Raw genomic sequence first — 18,313 nt, 5'->3', positions numbered from 1 at the left:
TCTTTCCCTCTTATTATGCGAATTACTCTACAGGCTATTAAGTTTTTCAACAGTTTTAAAAGTGGGTGTGTCATGTTTCTTATTATAGTCCCTCCAATGAAAGGAAGAGGTATTTGAAAAACATTTCCAAGAAATTTGGAAGCAGAAGCCGCAGCTCCCGGAGAGATGGCAACGTCAATGAATTTCTGTGTTTTCAGCGTTCTGGTGACAGGATCCGATCGGGGGATCGGTCTGGGTCTGGTGAAGAGATTTCTGGAGCTGCCTTCTCCACCCAAATGGGTCTTTGCTACAACCCTTGATCTGGAAGGAAAAGAAACCAAGGTGAGACTCACCTAATCTAGCAGGACGATGGGGTACAGTAGTTATTGTGTTGAATGGAGGATGAATGGAATGACCTCGATGCAAGTCCTCAGTTGGCCATGGAGCTCACAGGGGATTGGGTGCCTCTTGAGTATCCTCACAGCTACTTGTTCCCAAAGGTGGTTGTTGGGAAGAAAAGAATTAAGAGTACCTTCTACACTAATGAAGCTTCCAGATGGAAGAAAATATGACCTTGAAAATTGAGTAGAAAATCACCCAGAAGATTTACATAACAATTAATTATCTTATCCTGTAGTGACGGTTGGAATGACAGGTGAGCAAGCTGGCCAAATTATTCTTTTTAGAATCTTTCTCAGCTTGTTATTTGCTCCTGATATATATAATTACAAGTTTTAATTTCTGAAGGTTTTGTTTTGTTCAGCTAGTAAAATTCTGCAGCTGCCATTTAATAAAGAAGAAATTGTACACCTTTCCTGTTTACTCTTTTTTTTTTAATATTGTCCTATTCAATATCCTGCTCAAATTATTATCTGCTTCTTGTACATAATTGTGAGTTTTAACTGACCACCCCAAAACCTATGATCTTTTCTTTTCCCTCTAGGAGGTGAAAGAGTTGGCTTGCAAGCATCCAAATCTGGTGATGTTGCAGTTAGGTAAGCTTCCAGGAGCCTGTGCAAATAGGATACTTTTTGTACTACACAAAGATGCGAAGCATCAAGCTAGAAGCCATTCTTGGAACTAACATGACTTGCAGAGTCAGTAGTGGTGAACCCAGCTAGTGACTCTGCCATTGTTGTTTTTTAAAGTTTGGCTACTGACTCTGGTTTTTTAAGGGTTTGGCTGCTATGTGGTTTGTAAATGACACCAGTTGTGTAGTTTGTCAAGGAGCAGCATGAGTTACAGCCATAGGTTCTGGGCTACAAAATACTGATGAGAATGACATGTCAGGAACAAGAGTGAGAAAATTGATGAAGTCTCTTTGCAGCCCTAATAGGATAGCCCAGGTAGAGCTGGTATTCGCCAGTTCAGACTGGTTTGCTCCAACCGGTAGCGGATATCGTTGGTGGGATTTGAGTATAATGTGCTAAGATAAGTAGGGGTTTTTTTTGGTGTTTTTGGTGTTTAATTTTATTTTATCAGGGCAACCTGGTCTACCCAAATATGGGCAGAGGATACTGCTTCTGTTTTTACCTTTCAGCCCCAATCCAGGGGCCTTTGCAGGCAGTCGCTTTCATGACAAACCATGTTTGTGCTAAATTTTATATTTTATTCCAACAAAGAAATTAAGGGATAGATCTACTTCAAGCTATTTATCTCTGATCCGCTAGCTGAATTCGAACTCGGGCTACTGACATATTAGGTAGATGCAGTGGTGAGATTCAAGTAATTTAACAACCGGTTCTCTGCCCTAATGATTTCTTCCAACAACCAGTTCACCAAACTGCTGAGAAAGTTAACAACCGGTTCTCCCGAAGTGGTGCGAACTGGCTGAATCCCACCACTGGGTAGATGTATTAACCTCTAAGACACAGGCTCACCTGGCTTCATCAGATATTCCAGAGGAGAGATTGGTTGCTGTTTTTTTTAATCAGGGCAACCTGGTCTACCCAAATATAGGACAAAGCATACTGCTTCCACTTAATCTCCCCTCTGGTATAGCCAACAAAGTGAGGAGAACCCGTGGCTTAGAGGTTAATACATTTACCTAATAATATGTAAGTAGCCCAAGTTCAAATCCCAGAAGAGTATGGCTAGCTGACGAGAGCTAAATAACTTGAAATAGATCTATACTAGTCTCCCTTTATTTCTTTGTCGATAAAATATAAAATTTAACATGTGCAAAGATACTCGGTGTCACAACTGATCTTTGATCTCACTTATCAAACCCGACTACCAGTACCTGATTTTGTTTCAGCTCTGTTTGGAGCCCAGTTTTTAAGAGTGACTGGGTGTGTGACCTTAAAATTCTGATATTTAGACAATATCATTTGCTGCTGACTGATCATGCCTCATCTATTAAGGGCTGGTAGCTGCCAAGATAGCCGGTTGCATGGATGGATACTGTTCTGTCTCCTTCCCCACTTCGGATTAACGAGCTGGCCTTCAGCCAGTGGATTCATGGCTCTTATCAGTCCTGGCTGAGAAATCGCAGCTACCTGCCAAAGTTCAAACAAATGACTCACGTAGCAAGACTTTCAGCTCTTTTTGAAATGGTTCAGCTAAACTTTTGCTTCCCGTGGAGTAAAAGCAGGCCCAAAGCTCCTTATATATCCTGTGGGGTGGGGCTCCTGCCCCACCCTTCCCTTTGATGACGCCGCCGCTCTAATCTTCTGAAGCGCGGGTCAAGCCAAGCTTGATTATTATTATTGCCAGCTGGGTCTGAAGGCGTAGCCTGAGGAAGGGAGGAATCAGGGGATAATGGCCTCATTACGTCCTCCGACTGGCCTGGTTCTGGCTCCTGGAGCCGGGCCAAAGGAATCGGTGCTCCCGAGGTAAGCCTTACCGGCCCTTCCCCCTCACTCTTGGAGTCACTTTCGGGCATGGGGCCAGGTTCGGGGGCTGGAGTCACAACAGATACACAACTTAATCCAAGTTTGGAGGAAAGTCCTCCCTAGCAATTCTGAAACGGCATGCTGCTGTGTTTCAAGCAATGTTATCATTCCACAGATGTCACTAAACCCGAGAGCATCCAAGCAGCTCTGAAGGAAGTAGAAAAGTGTGTTGGAGAAAGTGGGCTGACCCTCCTCATCAACAATGCTGGCATTGGGTTGTTCAATGACCTTGAAACAGAAAATGCCAAGGATATGATGGCGGTGTATTCCATCAACACCATCGGCCCTCTACTAATGAGTCAGGTTTGTTAACTTTTAATTTAAGTTTTTGGAACTACCTTTCAAGACAAGTCCAGTTTATTAAATAAGGCTGAAATACCAAACAATTACATTTTATGTAACTGAAGTCATCAGAAATAGAAAATGTATACTAATGTATAAAAGTAAAGGTAAAGGTTCCCCTTGCACATATGTGCTAGTCGTTCCCGACTCTAAGGGGCGGTGCTCATCTCTGTTTCTAAGCCGAAGAGCCAGCGCTGTCTGAAAACGTCTCTGTGGTCATGGGGCCAGAATGACTCAATGCCAAAGGCACCCGGAACGCTGATATCTTCCCACCAAAGGTGGTCCCTATTTTTTCTACTTGCATTTTTTTTAAGTGCTTTCGAACTGCTAGGTTGGCAGAAGCTGGGACAAGTAATGGGAGCTCACCCTGTTACACAGCAGCACCAGGGATTTGAACCGCTGAACTGCCGACCTTTCGACCGACAAGCTCAGCTTCTTAGCCCCTGAGCCACCTCATCCCTACTAATGTATACACTAATGTATACACTTGGCCAATAAAGATTTCTATTCTTTCCCTCTTGAAAGGCCTTTCTGCCCCTGCTGAAGAAGGCAGCCAGGAGAAGTCCATGTCAAGAGCTGAGCAGCAGCCAAGCGGCTGTTATCAATATCTCCAGTGCTGCAGGATCCATGGAAGTGATGCTCCTTTGGGATAAGTTGAAAGTCATTGGCTACCGTTGCAGTAAGGTAACAAGCAGTAAGGTGATGCCTTTATGAAAGTTCCTGCCCACAGACAAAACCTAATGACTGAAAGGAAGAGTCTTTGCAGAGATAACTGAACCTGCCTGTATCTACCTGGGGAATAAGCAAGCTTTTATTATCCACCTGTGAGATAGCGCAGAAGGTAGAACACAAGGAGGATTTTCAGCTCTTCGTTCTTGCTGTTCTGCAAACAGTGATGCACAGAGTTTAACTGACGTGGTGTTTTTCTATGGTGATATTGCAATTTTAGAGTATGTACCTCTTCCCAAAAACTCCGCACATGGAGACCCAATTCTTCTTCTTTTTTTTTTAGAAGATATCATGTGTGAATATACAGATCTAGCTCTAATATGAAAGACTGAAATTAAGGAAAAAACTATGCTGAATGGATGATTATTTGTTGATTTGTTGAGCCACAGTGCACACAGTGATTAGAGTGCAGTACTGCAAGCTACATCTGCTGACTGCCGGCTGCCTGCAATTTGGCAGTTCAAATCTCACCAGGCTCAAGGTTGACTCAGCCTTCCATCTTTCTGCGGTGGGTAACATGATGACCCAAATTTTGGGGGCAATATGCTGACTCTGAAAACCACTTAGAGACGGCTGTAAAGTAGATAAGTCTAAGTGCTATTGTTATTTGGACACCTTGTAGTGTGTGTACGTGCCTGTGTAACTCAACAAAGGATTAGAAAAGTTAACGAAACCTCTTCAGTAAGAATCATTACAAAGTATGCTATAAAAGGGAAACATGTCTTCTTTGGAAAAGGAGAACATTGAATCAAAGTTTCTTTGAGCAATCTGGCCAGGATTGTTAAGAGAGATTGGGAGCCATTTTCCCTCTCGGGAAGGAGTTCCCATCTAAGCTGTTACCCATATAGACAAACCCCCATGATCCTAATTACACCCTAAATATGTTTGGGCAAAGTTTGAAGACTTTTGCAGAGATTGACGGTCCCAGAATTCTAATCCTCTGCATTTGAACTGTAAAAGTGCCCAAGAAGATTTAAGAGATGGAATTCATTATAATTATTAATTATAATTATGTCCATCCATCCACTCCCTTTGTAGACAGCTGAGCATTTTGTTAATATCTTACCCAAATTCTTTTTGGGGGAAAAAATTAGATTTAAATAAAGGTGTGGCAGTTCTGAAATTCCATTCCTGTCTCTTTGCAGTTGCCATCACCTTTGGAGTCATGAGGAGATGCCTAGATAAAGTCTGAAGGGCTTCCCAAAGGTGCTTTTTTTCAGGAGGCAACTGGACTTTCTTGTTTTTCCTTTTGAAGACGTTTTGCTTCTCATCCAAGAAGCTTCTTCAGCTCTGAGAGGATAGTGGGGAATAGAAGGATTTATATAGAAGCTTCTTGGATGAGAAGCGAAATGTCTTCAGAAGCAAAAATGAAGAATTCCTGGGGGCAAAAAAGCACCTTTGGGACAATCATGACTGAGAATTTCTACAGACTTCTGAAAGGCTTCCTACCTCTTCCATTTCCTGATGGATACACCTAATATCCTGTATTAATTCATCATATTTTTTTCCCTTCTATTGTCTCTTCAGTACCTTCCCTGCTCACAGCTGTTATTTGTCCCTGTCAGGCTTCTTTAAACATGCTCACCAAATGCCAGTCACTTGAGTATCCACGCTACGGGATTCTGTCCGTCTGCATCCATCCTGGCTGGGTGAAGACGGTTTACGAAGATGTAAGTGGTTTAACCTGGGAAAAGGAAAACCTATTCAGACATGCATCAATGACCTAATGAGGAGCGCCTGATAGTTTTGCTGTTCTGATTGTTTGTGTTTTTTGCATTTGGTTTGCTGTTGTATTAATTAGGAAAATATACTAGAGCAAACTCATAAGTGTTAGGCAAATGCTGCTCATCGTACAGGTTAAATTAACAATTTGTGTTACGTGTAGAGATGACAGAGGACTGGCAACATTAACTAACGCAAACGGAATATAGATTCTAAACAAGCTTTCCTTCCCATTTTTCTTACAAAGAAAATGTATGTAACCTCTTCCCAAGTTCCTTCCGTGGAATCTCTGCCAGTTTGAGCTACTTAAAGAATATTCCTATAGTCAGAAAACTTGAGTAGGTAAATTTTACCCTCAGGCAAAAATGTGACACCCAGAAAAATACAACATCCTTCACTTAATCCTCCAGGGAAAGATTGAAGGCAAAGAAGGTCCAGGCAGAAGAAGAACATCATGGCTTCAAAATCTAAGGGATTGGTTTGGACAAAACTCACCAGCACTTTTTCATGCGGCTGTTGACAAAAATAGAATCGCCAACATGATCGCCAATGTCTGATGACAGATATGGCACAAGGGAAGAAGAGAAGGCAAAAATCATACCATGGAGCTTTAGAACAGGGGTCTCCAACCTTGGAAACTTTAAGACTTGTGGACTTCAACTCCCAGAATCGCTCAGCCAGCAAAGCTGGCTGAGGAATTCTGGGAGTTGACATCCACAAGTCTTAAACTTACTAAGGTTGGAGACCCACTGCTTTAGAAGCACCAGAAGTACTTAAATGCAGAACCCAAAACCTAGAAAGGATGGGATAGGCTTTTATCAAAGATGTTGAGATAGGTGTTGCCCAGTCTGCTGGCTGACCCTGTGGCTGGGTTTACCCATGGTCAATACCTTCAGACTTGCAAGATTGATATCAGCCTTGTGAAGTAATTCAGACAAGAACCACACCCATCAGTGCTGGCTCTGTTTTACTGCAAGATGATATTAACAGAATCTTACAAGACTGAAGATACATCTCTACCGACTCACTTTTACAATCCAAGAAACCATGGAAGGTTCTTTCTGAGATGTTTGTCACATTCACATTACTTCTGCAGGTTCAGCTGCCTCTTATCGGACCATTGTCCGGTTTGTGGTTCTTCCTCCTGTCTCCCAAGGGTTATCCCACATACCATTATCGGAAGTTGGGCTGTGCTGATGAGTTTTTTATTCTTTTTTTGTTACAGGCGGATCTAACGGTAGAAGAGAGCACACAGGGCATCATGGCTGTGCTTTCCATACTTTCTGAGAAGGATAACGGGAACTTTGTGGACTGGTTGGGCCGACAAGTACCCTGGTGATCCATTTGCATCTTAATGCTTGGACACTAAGCATTAAGTGCCCACTAATGCTTAGTCTCCAAGCTAATATAAGACTAATGTAACACTATATTCCCAGGTGGTGAATCTCCAATAAATCACTGATTGTCCTGAAAATCTTGTCTTTGTTATCCCTCCCCCACTTCATTGTATGTCCGCATGATATTTTCACATCTTAAGTATGCAGTATGATAAACATGCAGGGCCGACGCAACACGTTTATCTTAGTGCAATATATTATAATGTAATGTAAACACATAAATGTATAGAGAGGGATTGTGTGTTGTTAGCATGATTTATTGGGCTAGAGATTTTCCTCCTTTCACTGTGAGTTATTGATATGTATTTATGGTGGGTGGGAGGGCTGCACTAAGGGACACTCAGCCAATCTCATTGTACACATGTTGTGCATTGACTATAAAGGTTGAATTGAATTGGATTGTCGGTCAGGGTTTGAGTGTTGGAGAATAGAATAGAATAGAATAGAATAGAATAGGGTAGGGTAGAATAGAATAGAATAGAATAGAATAGAATAGAATAGAATAGAATAGAATAGAATAGAATAGAATAGAATAGAATAGAATAGAATAGAATAGGGCCAATAGAAACAAAGTCAGTTGTGAATTTGTGCAGTTACTTTTGGTTATAAAGCAGGGGTGAAATTCTCCTGGTTCGGACCGGATCACCCAATCCGGTAGCGATGGCAGCAGGTAGTTCGGAGAACCAGTAGTAAAAATCCCTGCCCCCCCCACCATGCCCAGCTGAGCCACGCGATCATCAGAGGGTTTTTGTTTTTGTTTTTTTACTTTTAAAAGCATTTTTTCTTCAGCCTCATTCAGGCTGTCACGCCTCTGGACAGCTGGTCTCTTCTGCGCTGAATTTCAGGGATTTCACCCTCCGCAACGGGGGATCGCTCTTCTCCACGTCACCTCTGGATTATCCCCTCTCTATCGCTGTCCTCTCCAAGGTCCAACTTTGCTGTTACCGGCCTCCAAATGTGAAAAATCAGGCAAAAACAATAGAGCCCCGTTCTCCTGCACCGCATCACTGTGACATAATCCCAGAAGTCCCTCTGAAGTTGTATTTTCTGCAATCGAGTTTGGAGCAGTTTACCTTGACTTTGTATCTATTGTGATGCTCGTGTATTATTGTGGTTGAAGCTGAAGTAGTCATTGACAGGTAGGACATTGTAGCAGATAATTTTATGTACTACGCTTAGGTCAGACCGAAGGCAGCATAGTTCTAAGTTGTCTAAGCCCAAAAATTTCAAGTCTGGGGGCATAAGGTATTCTATTGCAGGTAGAGGAGTCGAGGACCCTTCTTGTGAAATATTTCTGGATGCGCTCAATTGTATTAATGTCCGATATGCAGTGCTGGTTCCAGATGGATGAGGTGTATTTGTGAATTGGTCTGGCAAATGTTTTGTATGCTCTAGTTAGTAGTACAATATTACCAGACAACATGCTACACAAGATTAAGTTAACAACTCTTAATGCCTTTCTTTGAACTTTGAAGGTGGTTAGTGGCATGAAGAGAAACACAAATCTGTGGTTTCAGGAAGCTCTTTGCCTTGCAATTGCAGAACTTCACGTTGCTGATATTTCAATAACCTTGTTTTTTTCTTAGATGTTACTAAACTTGAAAGCGTCCAAGCTGCTCAGAAGAGTTTTAAAAGTGGGTGTGTCATGTTTCTTATTATAGTCCCTCCAATGAAAGGAAGAGATATTTGAAGAACATTTTCCAAGAAATTTGGAAGCAGAAGCCGCAACTCCCGGAGAGATGGCAACATCAGTGAATTTCTGTGTTTTCAGCGTTCTGGTGACAGGATCCGATCGGGGGATCGGTCTGGGTCTGGTGAAGAGATTTCTGGAGCTGTCTTCTCCACCCAAATGGGTCTTTGCTACAACCCCTGATCTGGAATTAAAAGAAACCAAGGTGAGACTAACCTAATCTAGCAGGACGATGGGGTACAGTAGTTATTGTGTTGAATGGAAGATGAATGGAATGACCTCAATGCAAGTCCTCGGTTGGCCATGGAGCTCACAGGGGACTGGGTGCCTCTTGAGTATCCCCACACCTACTTGTTCCCAAAGTTGGCTGTTGGGGAGAAAAGAATTAAGAGTACCATCTACACTAACTAAGCTTCCAGGTGGAAGAAAATATGACCTTGAAAACTGAGTAGAAAATCACCCAAAAAATTTACATAACAATTAATTATCTTATCCTGTAGTGACGGTTGGAATGACAGAGGTGAGCAAGCTGGCCAAATTGGTTGGTCCACTTTTTAATATTATTCTTTTTAGAATCTTTCTCAGCTTGTTACTTGCTCCTGATATGTATAATTACAAGTTTTAATTTCTGAAAGTTTTGTTTTGTTCAGCTAGTAAAATTCTGCAGCTGCCATTTAGTAAAGAAGAAATTGTACACCTTTCCTCTTTTTTACTCTTTTTTAAAATATTGTCCTCTTTAATATCCTGCTCAAATTATTATCTACTTCTTGTACATAATTGTGAGTTTTAACTGACCCCCAAAAAACCTATGATCTTTTCTTTTCCCTCTAGGAGGTGAAAGAGTTGGCTTGCAAGCATCCAAATCTGGTGGTGTTGCAGTTAGGTAAGCTTCCAGGAGCCTGTGCAAATAGGACACCTTTTGTACTACAAAAAGGTGCAAAGTATCAAGCTAGAAGCCATTCTTGGAACTAACATGACTTGCAGAGTCAGTAGTGGTGAACCCAGCTAGTGACTCTGCCGTTGTTGTTGTTTTAAAGTTTGGCTACTGACTCTGTGGTTTTTTTAAGGGTTTGGCTGCTATGTGGTTTGTCAATGACACCAGTTGTGTAGTTTGTCAAGTAGCAGAATGAGTTACAGCCATAAGTTCTGGGCTACAAAATACTGATGAGAATGACATGTCAGGAACAAGAGTGAGAAAATTGATGACGTCTCTTTGCAGCCCTGATAGGATAGCCCAGGTAGAGCTGGTATTCAGCCAATTCAGATTGGTTTGCCCAAACCCTTAGCAGAAATCATGGGTGGGATTTGAGTAAGATATGTTAAGATAAGTAGGTTTTTTTTGGTGTTTTTGGTGTTTAATTTTATTTTATCAGGGCAACCTGGTCTACCCAATTATGGGCGGAGGATACTGCTTCCGCTTCTACCTTTCAGCCCCAGTCCAGGGGCCTTCACAGGCAGTCGCTTTCACGACAAACTATGTTTGTGTTAAATTTTATACTGACCAAGAAGTAAAGGGAGACTAGTATAAATCTATTTCAAGCTATTTAGTTCTCGTCAGCTAGCCATACCCTTCTGGATTCGAACCCGGGCTACTTACATATTAGGTACATGTATTAACCTCTAAGCAGTGGTGAAATCTAAAATTCTCCCTACTGGTTCTGTGGGCGTGGCTTGGTGGTCATGTGACTGGGTGGGCATGGCCAACTCAATGTCACTCACGTCAAGGGGTGCCTCGCCTGGCCCCTCCCCTCCCAGCCATTTCTTGTCACACCCAGCATCAACATATCTATAGTTCTGTAAAAATGTTGTTCACCTTTTTATAAATTTATTATCTACATACTATAGATCAGTGGTTCTCAACCTTTATAGTGCTGCGACCCCTTTAATACAATTCCCCACGATGTGGCGACCCCAACCGTAAAATTAAAATAAAAAGATCGCTGATTGATTACATCGCAGTGATAGGCAGTGATCTCAGCGCGCCTCAGCAGCCGCAGAAGGGGGGAAAAGCGGCAAACTGTTTTTTTGAATTTATCGCACCTGAAGCCGTATTGGCTAGCGATCTGAACTGCTTGCGATTGCCTTGAGGACAGAGGCATTAAAGCGGAGACTCCTCCCCTATTAAGTTTATCGCGCCTGAAGCCAGATGAGGATAGCGATTGCAGCTGGCTTGAGAAGGAGACATCGGAGCAAAGATTTCTCTCTTTTTTAATTCATCGCGCCTGAAGCCGAATTCGGCTAGCGATTTGAAGAGCCTGCAGCTGGCTTGTGGAGTCAACCATTGGAGCGCGATTTTTCGACTCGCAAGTATACTTCCCATATTTCCGATGGTCTTAGGCGACCCCTGGCAAATCGTCATTCGACCCCCAATGGGGTCCCGACCCACAGGTTGAGAACCGCTGCTATAGATGTACTTTCGTGGACCACTGAAAGGAGGAAATGGCTCACATGCTTTGCCCAAGAGTAGGCAACAGGGTTTTAAGGGGCTGCCAGGAAGAAGGGGGTACAATGTATTTTGCAAAGCACCAGAAGGCAAAACAAGAAGCAATGGATGGAAACTGAAGAAAAAGAGAAGCAACCTAAAACTAAGAAGAAACTTCCTGACAGTGAGAACAATTAACCAGTGGAACTGCTTCACTAGAAAGGGCTTTCTTTTTGCTCCAGGAGAAAGTAAGAATAAAGAACTGGAAAAGCCTTTACAGGAAGAGGCTTTTATGTTCTTCTGTGACAATCAGACACAGAGAAATCTTTCCTGGAAGATTTTGCTCCAGAGGAAGCAAAAGGCAGTTTCTTTTGAGGCAGTTTCTCAATTCAGGCAAGGTGGTTTGCAGCTTCACAACATTTTAGGGAGGTAATAATTGCTCTTGGCTGAACACCCAGACATCTCATTAAAGCTAGTATTCCTTTCCCTGCTTGGGGGGGGGGGGAGAGAAAAAAAGCAGCAGAAAGTGTCCCTTTATTATTCTAGCTGAGGGCAAATGAGACTAAGACTCATTTGCTGTTTCTTAGCTCAGCTGAGGCGGCAATCGCTGTGCCGTGCGAATCACCTGAGCTAATAAACAACAGAATATAGGAGAGGTGAGAGGAGGGGGAGGGCAATTAAGCAGGTGGGCAGGACCAATCAAAATTATCCCTACTAGTTCTCCGAATCAGTCAAAATTTTCCATACCTGGATGGCAGAACCAGTCTGAACTGGTAGCTCCCCTGCCTCTAAACCACAGGCTCTCCTGGCTTTCTCAGCTATACCAGGGGAGACATTGGGGTGTTTTTTTAATCAGGGCAACCTGGTCTACCCAAATATGGGAGCATACTGCTTCCACTTAATCTCTCCCTTGGTATAACTGACAAAGCGAGGAGAACCTGTGGCTTAGAGGTTAATACATCTACCTAATAATAAGTAAGTAGCCCAAGTTCAAATCCCAGAAGGATATAGCTAGCTGACAAGAGCTACAGTAAATAGCTTGAAATAGATCTATACTAATCTCCCTTTATTGCTTTGTCGATAAAATATAAAATTTAACATGTGCAAAAATACTCTTGTGTCACAATTGATCTTTGATCTCACTAATCAAACCCGGCTACTAGTAACTGATTTTGTTTCAACTCTGCTTGGAGCCCAATTTTTAAGAGTGACCAGATGTGTGACCTTAAAGTTCTGATATTTAGACAATATCGTTTGCTGCTGACTGATCCATGCCTCATCTATTGGTAGCTGCCAAGATAGCCGGTTGCATGGATGGATACTCAACTAATCCATGTTTGGAGGAAAGTCCTCCCTAGCGATTCTGAAACGGCATGCTGCTGTGTTTCAAGCAATGTTATCATTCCACAGATGTCACTAAACCCGAGAGCATCCAAGCAGTTCTGAAGGAAGTGGAAAAGTGTGTTGGAGAAAGTGGGCTGACCCTCCTCATCAACAATGCTGGCATTAGGTTGTTCAATGACCTTGAAACAGAAAATGCAAAGGATATGATGGCGGTGTATTCCATCAACACCATCGGCCCTCTACTAATGAGTCAGGTTTGTTAACTTTTAATTTAAGTTTTTGGAACTACCTTTCAAGATGAGTCCAATTTATTAAATAAGGCTGAAATACCAAACAATTACATTTTATGTAACTGAAGTCATCAGAAATAGAAAATGTAAACTAATGTACACACTTGGCCAATAAAGAAATTCTATTCTTTCCTTCTTGAAAGGCCTTTCTGCCCCTGCTGAAGAAGGCAGCCAGGAGAAGTCCATGTCAAGAGCTGAGCAGCAGCCAAGCAGCCGTTATCAATATCTCCAGTGCTGCAGGATCCATGGAAGTGATGCTCCTTTGGGATAAGTTGAAAGTCATTGGCTACCGTTGCAGTAAGGTAACAAGCAGTAAGGTGATGCCTTTATGAAAGTTCCTGCCCACAGACAAAACCTAATGACTGAAACCTGCCTGTATCTACCTGGGGAATAAACAAGCTTTTATTATCCACCTGTGAGATAGCGCAGAAGGTAGAACACAAGGAGGGTTTTCAGCTCTTCGTTCTTGCTGTTCTGCAAACAGTGATGCACAGAGTTTAACTGACGTGGTGTTTTTCTATGGCGATCTTGCAATTTTAGAGTATGTACCTCTTCCCAAAAACTCCGCACATGGAGACCCAATTCTTCTTCTTTTTTTTTAGAAGATTTCATGTGTGAATATACAGATCTAGCTCTAATATGAAAGGCTGAAATTAAGAAAAAAACTATGCTGAATGGATGATTATTTGTTGATTTGTTGAGCCACAGTGCACGCAGTGGTTAGAGTGCAGTACTGCAAGCTACATCTGCTGACTGCCGGCTGCCTGCAATTTGGCAGTTCAAATCTCACCAGGCTCAAGGTTGACTCAGCCTTCCATCTTTCTGCAGTGGGTAAAATGAGGACCCAAATTTTGGGGGCAATATGTTGACTCTGAAAACCACTTAGAGAGGGCTGTAAAGTAGATAAGTCTAAGTGCTATTGTTATTTGGATACCTTGTAGTGTGTGTACATGCCTGTGTAACTCAACAAAAGATTAGAAAAGTTAACGAAACCTCTTCAGTAAGAATCATTGCAAAGTATGCTATAAAAGGGAAACATGTCTTCTTTGGAAAAGGAGAACATTGAATCAAAGTTTCTTTGAGCAATCTGGCCAGGATTGTTAAGAGAGATTGGGAGCCATTTTCCCTCTCGGGAAGGAGTTCCCATCCAAGCTGTTTCCCATATAGACAAACCCCCATGATCCCAATTACACCCTAAATATGTTAGGGCAAAGTTTGAAGACTTTTGCAGAGATTGACGGTGCCAGAATTCTAATCCTCTGCATTTGAACTGTAAAAGTGCCCAAGAAGATTTAAGAGATTGAATTCATTCTAATTATTAATTATAATTATGTCCATCCATCCACCCCCTCTGTAGACAGCTGAGCATTTTGTTAGTGTCTTACCCAAATTCTTTTTGGGGAAAAATTAGATTTAAATAAAGGTGTGGCAGTTCTGAAATTCCATTCCTGTCTCTTTGCAGTTGCCATCACCTTTGGAGTCATGAGGAGATGCCTAGATAAAGTCTGAAGGGCTTCCCAAAGGTGCTTTTTTCAGGAGGCAACTGGACTTTCTTGTTTTTCCTTTTGAAGACGTTTCGCTTCTTATCCAAGAAGCTTCTTCAGCTCTGAGAGGATAGTGGGGAATAGAAGGATTTATATAGAAGCTTCTTGGATGAGAAGCGAAACGTCTTCAGAAGCAAAAATAAGGAATTCCTGGGGGCAAATAAGCACCTTTGGGACAATCATGACCTGGGACCTTTGGGACAATCATGACTGAGAATTTCTACAGACTTCTGAAGGGCTTCCTACCTCTTCCATTTCCTGACGGATACACCTAATATCCTGTATTAATTCATCATATTTTTTTCCCTTCTATTGTCTCTTCAGTACCTTCCCTGCTCACCGCTGTTATTTGTCCCTGTCAGGCTTCTTTAAACATGCTCACCAAATGCCAGTCACTTGAGTATCCACGCTACGGGATTCTGTCCGTCTGCATCCATCCTGGCTGGGTGAAGACGGTTTACGAAGATGTAAGTGGTTTAACCTGGGAAAAGGAAAACCTATTCAGACATGCATCAATGACCTAATGAGGAGCGCCTGATAGTTTTGCTGTTCTGATTGTTTGTGTTTTTTGCATTTGGTTTGCTGTTGTATTAATTAGGAAAATATACTAGAGCAAACTCATAAGTGTTAGGCAAATGCTGCTCATCGTACAGGTTAAATTAACAATTTGTGTTACGTGTAGAGATGACAGAGGACTGGCAACATTAACTAACGCAAACGGAATATACCGTATATACTCGAGTATAAGCCGAGTTTTTCAGCACGTTTTTTGTGCTGAAAAACGTCCCCTCGGCTTATACTCGGGTCTATACGGCTTATACTCGAGTTTTTTTTTTAAGCCCTCGGCTTATATTCGAGTATATACGGCTTATACTGAGTTTTGTTTTTTCTTTTTCACATTTTACCGGACGCTGGAAGCCCTGCCGGTGCAGTGAGAGGGCGGGCGGGGAGCCGCCAGCCTTCTCAGCTGAGGGAGGAGGGTTTCAACCGTAGGTGCCTCATTTCCCACCCTCGGCTTATACTCGAGTCCCCAGTTTACCCCAGTTTTTGGGGTAAAATTGGGGACCTCGGCTTATACTCGGATCGGCTTATATTCGAGTATATACGGTAGATTCTAAACAAGCTTTCCTTCCCATTTTTCTTACAAAGAAAACATATGTAACCTCTTCCCAAGTTCCTTCCGTGGAATCTCTGCCAGTTTGAGCTACTTAAAGAATATTCCTATAGTCGGAAAACCTGAGTAGGTAAATCTTACCCTAAGGGGAAGAAAATCAAGCTTTAGAAGCACCAGAAGTACTTAAAAGTGGAAACCAAAACCTAGAAAGGATGGGATAGGCTTTTGACAAAGGTGTTGCCCAGGGGTGGGATCCTACTGATTTAACAACCGGTTCGCTGAGCCCATGTGGGTGCGCAGTTTGCAGAAAATTGAACTTTTGCATTGCTGATAGCAAGGAAAACAGATGAGAAGCGGCAATCCACTCTGCCGCCCTGATCAGGTGGGCTTTGGAAGCAGAAATATAGGTGAGTATAATGCAGGGACGGGCGGGCAGGCCCACTTCAAAGAATGAGAGAATCGGTTCTCTCACGGTTGAAAGTCGGAGCTAACGGTTCACCTGAACCAGTCCGAACCAGTAGAAACACATCACTGGTGTTGCTCAGTCTACTGGTTGACCCTGTGGCTGTGTTTACCCATGGCCAATACCTTCAGACTTGCAAGTTTGATATCAGCCTTCTGAAGTAATTCAGACAAGAACCACATCCATCAGCGCTAGCTATGTTTTACTGCAAGGTGATATTAACAGAATCTTGCAAGACTGAAGGTACATCTCTACCGACTCACTTTTACAGTCCAAGAAACCAGGGAAGGTCCTTTCTGAGATGTTTGTCACATTCACATTACTTCTGCAGGTTCAGCTGCCTCTTATCGGACCATTGTCCAGTTTGTGGTTCTTCCTTCTGTCTCTCAAGAGTTATCCCACATACCATTATCGCAAGTTGGGCTGTGCTGACGAGTTTTTTCTTTTCTTTTTTGTTACAGGCAGATCTAACGGTGGAAGAGAGCACACAGGGCATCATGGCTGTGCTATCCATGCTTTCTGAGAAGGATAATGGGAACTTTGTGGACTGGTTGGGCCGACAAGTACCCTGGTGATCCATTTGCATCTTAATGCTTGGACACTAAGCATTAAGTGTCCACTAATGCTTAGTGTCCAAGCTAATATAACACTAATGTAACAATATATTCAGGTGGTGAATCTCCAATAAATCACTGATTGTCATGACAATCTTGTCTTTGCTTCCTCTCCCTCCCACCTTCATTGTATGTCTGTGTGACTTTTTCACTATGCACTATGAAGTGGCATCTAAGTCTAAGTGCTATTGCTATTACAAAACGTGGGTGCGAATGATGTATCAGGAACAGGATACAGCAAACAGATGAAATCTCTTTGCAGCCCCCTGATATGGTAATCTCAGTTTATTTAGACAAGCTTAGTTTATTTTGGAATTGGTTCAGAGGTGTCAAGAACGTTACGCGTACTTCAATGTCATATTTTAACATGATAGTTGGACGTCAGGTATTGGAGAAGTACAGTCAGTTGTGGGTTTATTCAGTTGGTTTGGGGTATAAGGCTGTGAATTGAGCATGATGTGCGAGGACAGTTTGTGTCATGGTTGTTTTTAATTTCACAAACAACCCAACCCATCCAACTAACTTTATTTTAAGCCCAGTTGGAGCCATGTTTTTAAAAGAGTGGCTAGGTCACATTTTGCTGGTGACCTTAAAAGTTTTTCTTTTGGGACAATGACTTCTACTGATATTCTCATGCAGTGGCTGGAGTCACCGGATTCAACCACTGGGGCTTGGAAGCCGTCTGGATGCTCCTGAGAAGGTGATGAATTGCATGGATTGACCCACAGACCTGATGTTCCAAGCAACGGAAAGACGCTGAAACAGCATGTTGTTGTTGTTGCCTAAATAATGTGGTGGCTTTTCTGAAGTCGCTGATCTAAGCAGTTTACTTTATTACATAAAATTAAAATGCTGAACTATTAAGTTCAGACTAAGTCTGTGATGGTGAACCTATGGCAAAGGTGCCAGAGGTGGCATGCAGTGCCCTCTGCATCGCCCCAGGTCAGCTCCACAGTGCATACGCGTGCACCTGCCACTGGCCAGCTGGTCTTCGGATCTCTGCCGCGCATGCGCAGAGGGCCAGGGCTGTGCGGGGGGGGGGGGCGTGCACATGCACGGGGCCAAGGCACGCAGGGGGCATGGATGCATGGGTGGGGTTGCATTTTACATTTTGCGTGCACACGCACACACTTTGAACACTCATTCCAGAAAAGTTTAGCCATCACTGGAATAAGTAAGGGCCTCTTGTGGCTCAGACTGGTAAGACAGTCTGTTATTAACACAGCTGCTTGCAATTACTGCAGGTTCTAGTCCCACCAGGCTCAAGGTTGACTCAGCCTTCCATTTTATAAGGTAGGTAAAATGAGGACCCAGATTGTTGGGGGCAATAAGTTGACTTTGTATATAAATATACAAATAGGATGAAGACTATTGCTAACATAGTGTAAGCCGCCCTGAGTCTTCGGAGAAGGGCGGGATATAAATGTAAATAAATAAATAAATAAAATAAATAAATAAATAAATAAACTAAATAAATAAATAAATAAATAAATAAATGTAAATACAGAAGAACAATAAGGCTGAAAATGGATCATCAAAAATTTCGCCCATGCTGTATGTCTGTGTTGAATTACACTCTCTTTCTCTCTTTTCATCTTGCATCAGAAGAAATTCAGACACAACACTAACCTGTCTGTGAGACATAACAAATTATAATGTTACTCATCTAGTTGTTAGGGCATTTCATTGACATGCGGTCAACCTCTTTGATCCTTGTCACCCAGATAGGTCTCTCCAGCAGACACATGGAAGGTGTCCGTGGTTCATTT

At 42.5% G+C, this 18,313-nt stretch overlaps 2 protein-coding genes across 2 annotated transcripts; both read left to right on the top strand.

Annotated features, from left to right (window-relative positions):
- Positions 1-129: 129 nt before the first annotated feature.
- On the top strand, positions 130-7,340 carry LOC131184170 (C-signal-like). The gene is made up of 6 exons (XM_058155207.1): positions 130-321; positions 923-974; positions 2,989-3,176; positions 3,741-3,899; positions 5,510-5,614; positions 6,892-7,340. Exons 1-6 carry the CDS (start codon positions 166-168, stop codon positions 7,003-7,005), a joined length of 774 nt encoding a protein of 257 aa, XP_058011190.1. The 5' UTR covers positions 130-165; the 3' UTR covers positions 7,006-7,340.
- Positions 7,341-8,712: 1,372 nt separating this feature from the next.
- Positions 8,713-17,135, top strand: LOC131184171 (C-signal-like). Its single transcript, XM_058155208.1, has 6 exons — positions 8,713-8,958; positions 9,585-9,636; positions 12,586-12,773; positions 12,953-13,111; positions 14,716-14,820; positions 16,392-17,135. Exons 1-6 carry the CDS (start codon positions 8,803-8,805, stop codon positions 16,503-16,505), a joined length of 774 nt encoding a protein of 257 aa, XP_058011191.1. The 5' UTR covers positions 8,713-8,802; the 3' UTR covers positions 16,506-17,135.
- Positions 17,136-18,313: the final 1,178 nt, after the last annotated feature.

The sequence above is a fragment of the Ahaetulla prasina genome, chromosome 12, assembly GCF_028640845.1.
Source record: "Ahaetulla prasina isolate Xishuangbanna chromosome 12, ASM2864084v1, whole genome shotgun sequence".
Classification (NCBI taxonomy): domain Eukaryota; kingdom Metazoa; phylum Chordata; class Lepidosauria; order Squamata; family Colubridae; genus Ahaetulla; species Ahaetulla prasina.
This window is presented reverse-complemented; position numbering and strand designations above follow the sequence as displayed.

Excerpts from the sequence above, each read along its gene's own strand:
- LOC131184170 (XM_058155207.1), top strand. The coding sequence starts at position 166 with ATGGCAACGTCAATGAATTTCTGTGTTTTCAGCGTTCTGGTGACAGGA. Across the intron at positions 3,900-5,509 it reads TTGGCTACCGTTGCAGTAAG|GCTTCTTTAAACATGCTCAC; the intron begins GTAACAAGCAGT and ends TGTCCCTGTCAG. Across the intron at positions 5,615-6,891 it reads TGAAGACGGTTTACGAAGAT|GCGGATCTAACGGTAGAAGA; the intron begins GTAAGTGGTTTA and ends TTTTTGTTACAG.
- LOC131184171 (XM_058155208.1), top strand. The coding sequence starts at position 8,803 with ATGGCAACATCAGTGAATTTCTGTGTTTTCAGCGTTCTGGTGACAGGA. Across the intron at positions 8,959-9,584 it reads TGGAATTAAAAGAAACCAAG|GAGGTGAAAGAGTTGGCTTG; the intron begins GTGAGACTAACC and ends TTTTCCCTCTAG. Across the intron at positions 12,774-12,952 it reads GCCCTCTACTAATGAGTCAG|GCCTTTCTGCCCCTGCTGAA; the intron begins GTTTGTTAACTT and ends CCTTCTTGAAAG.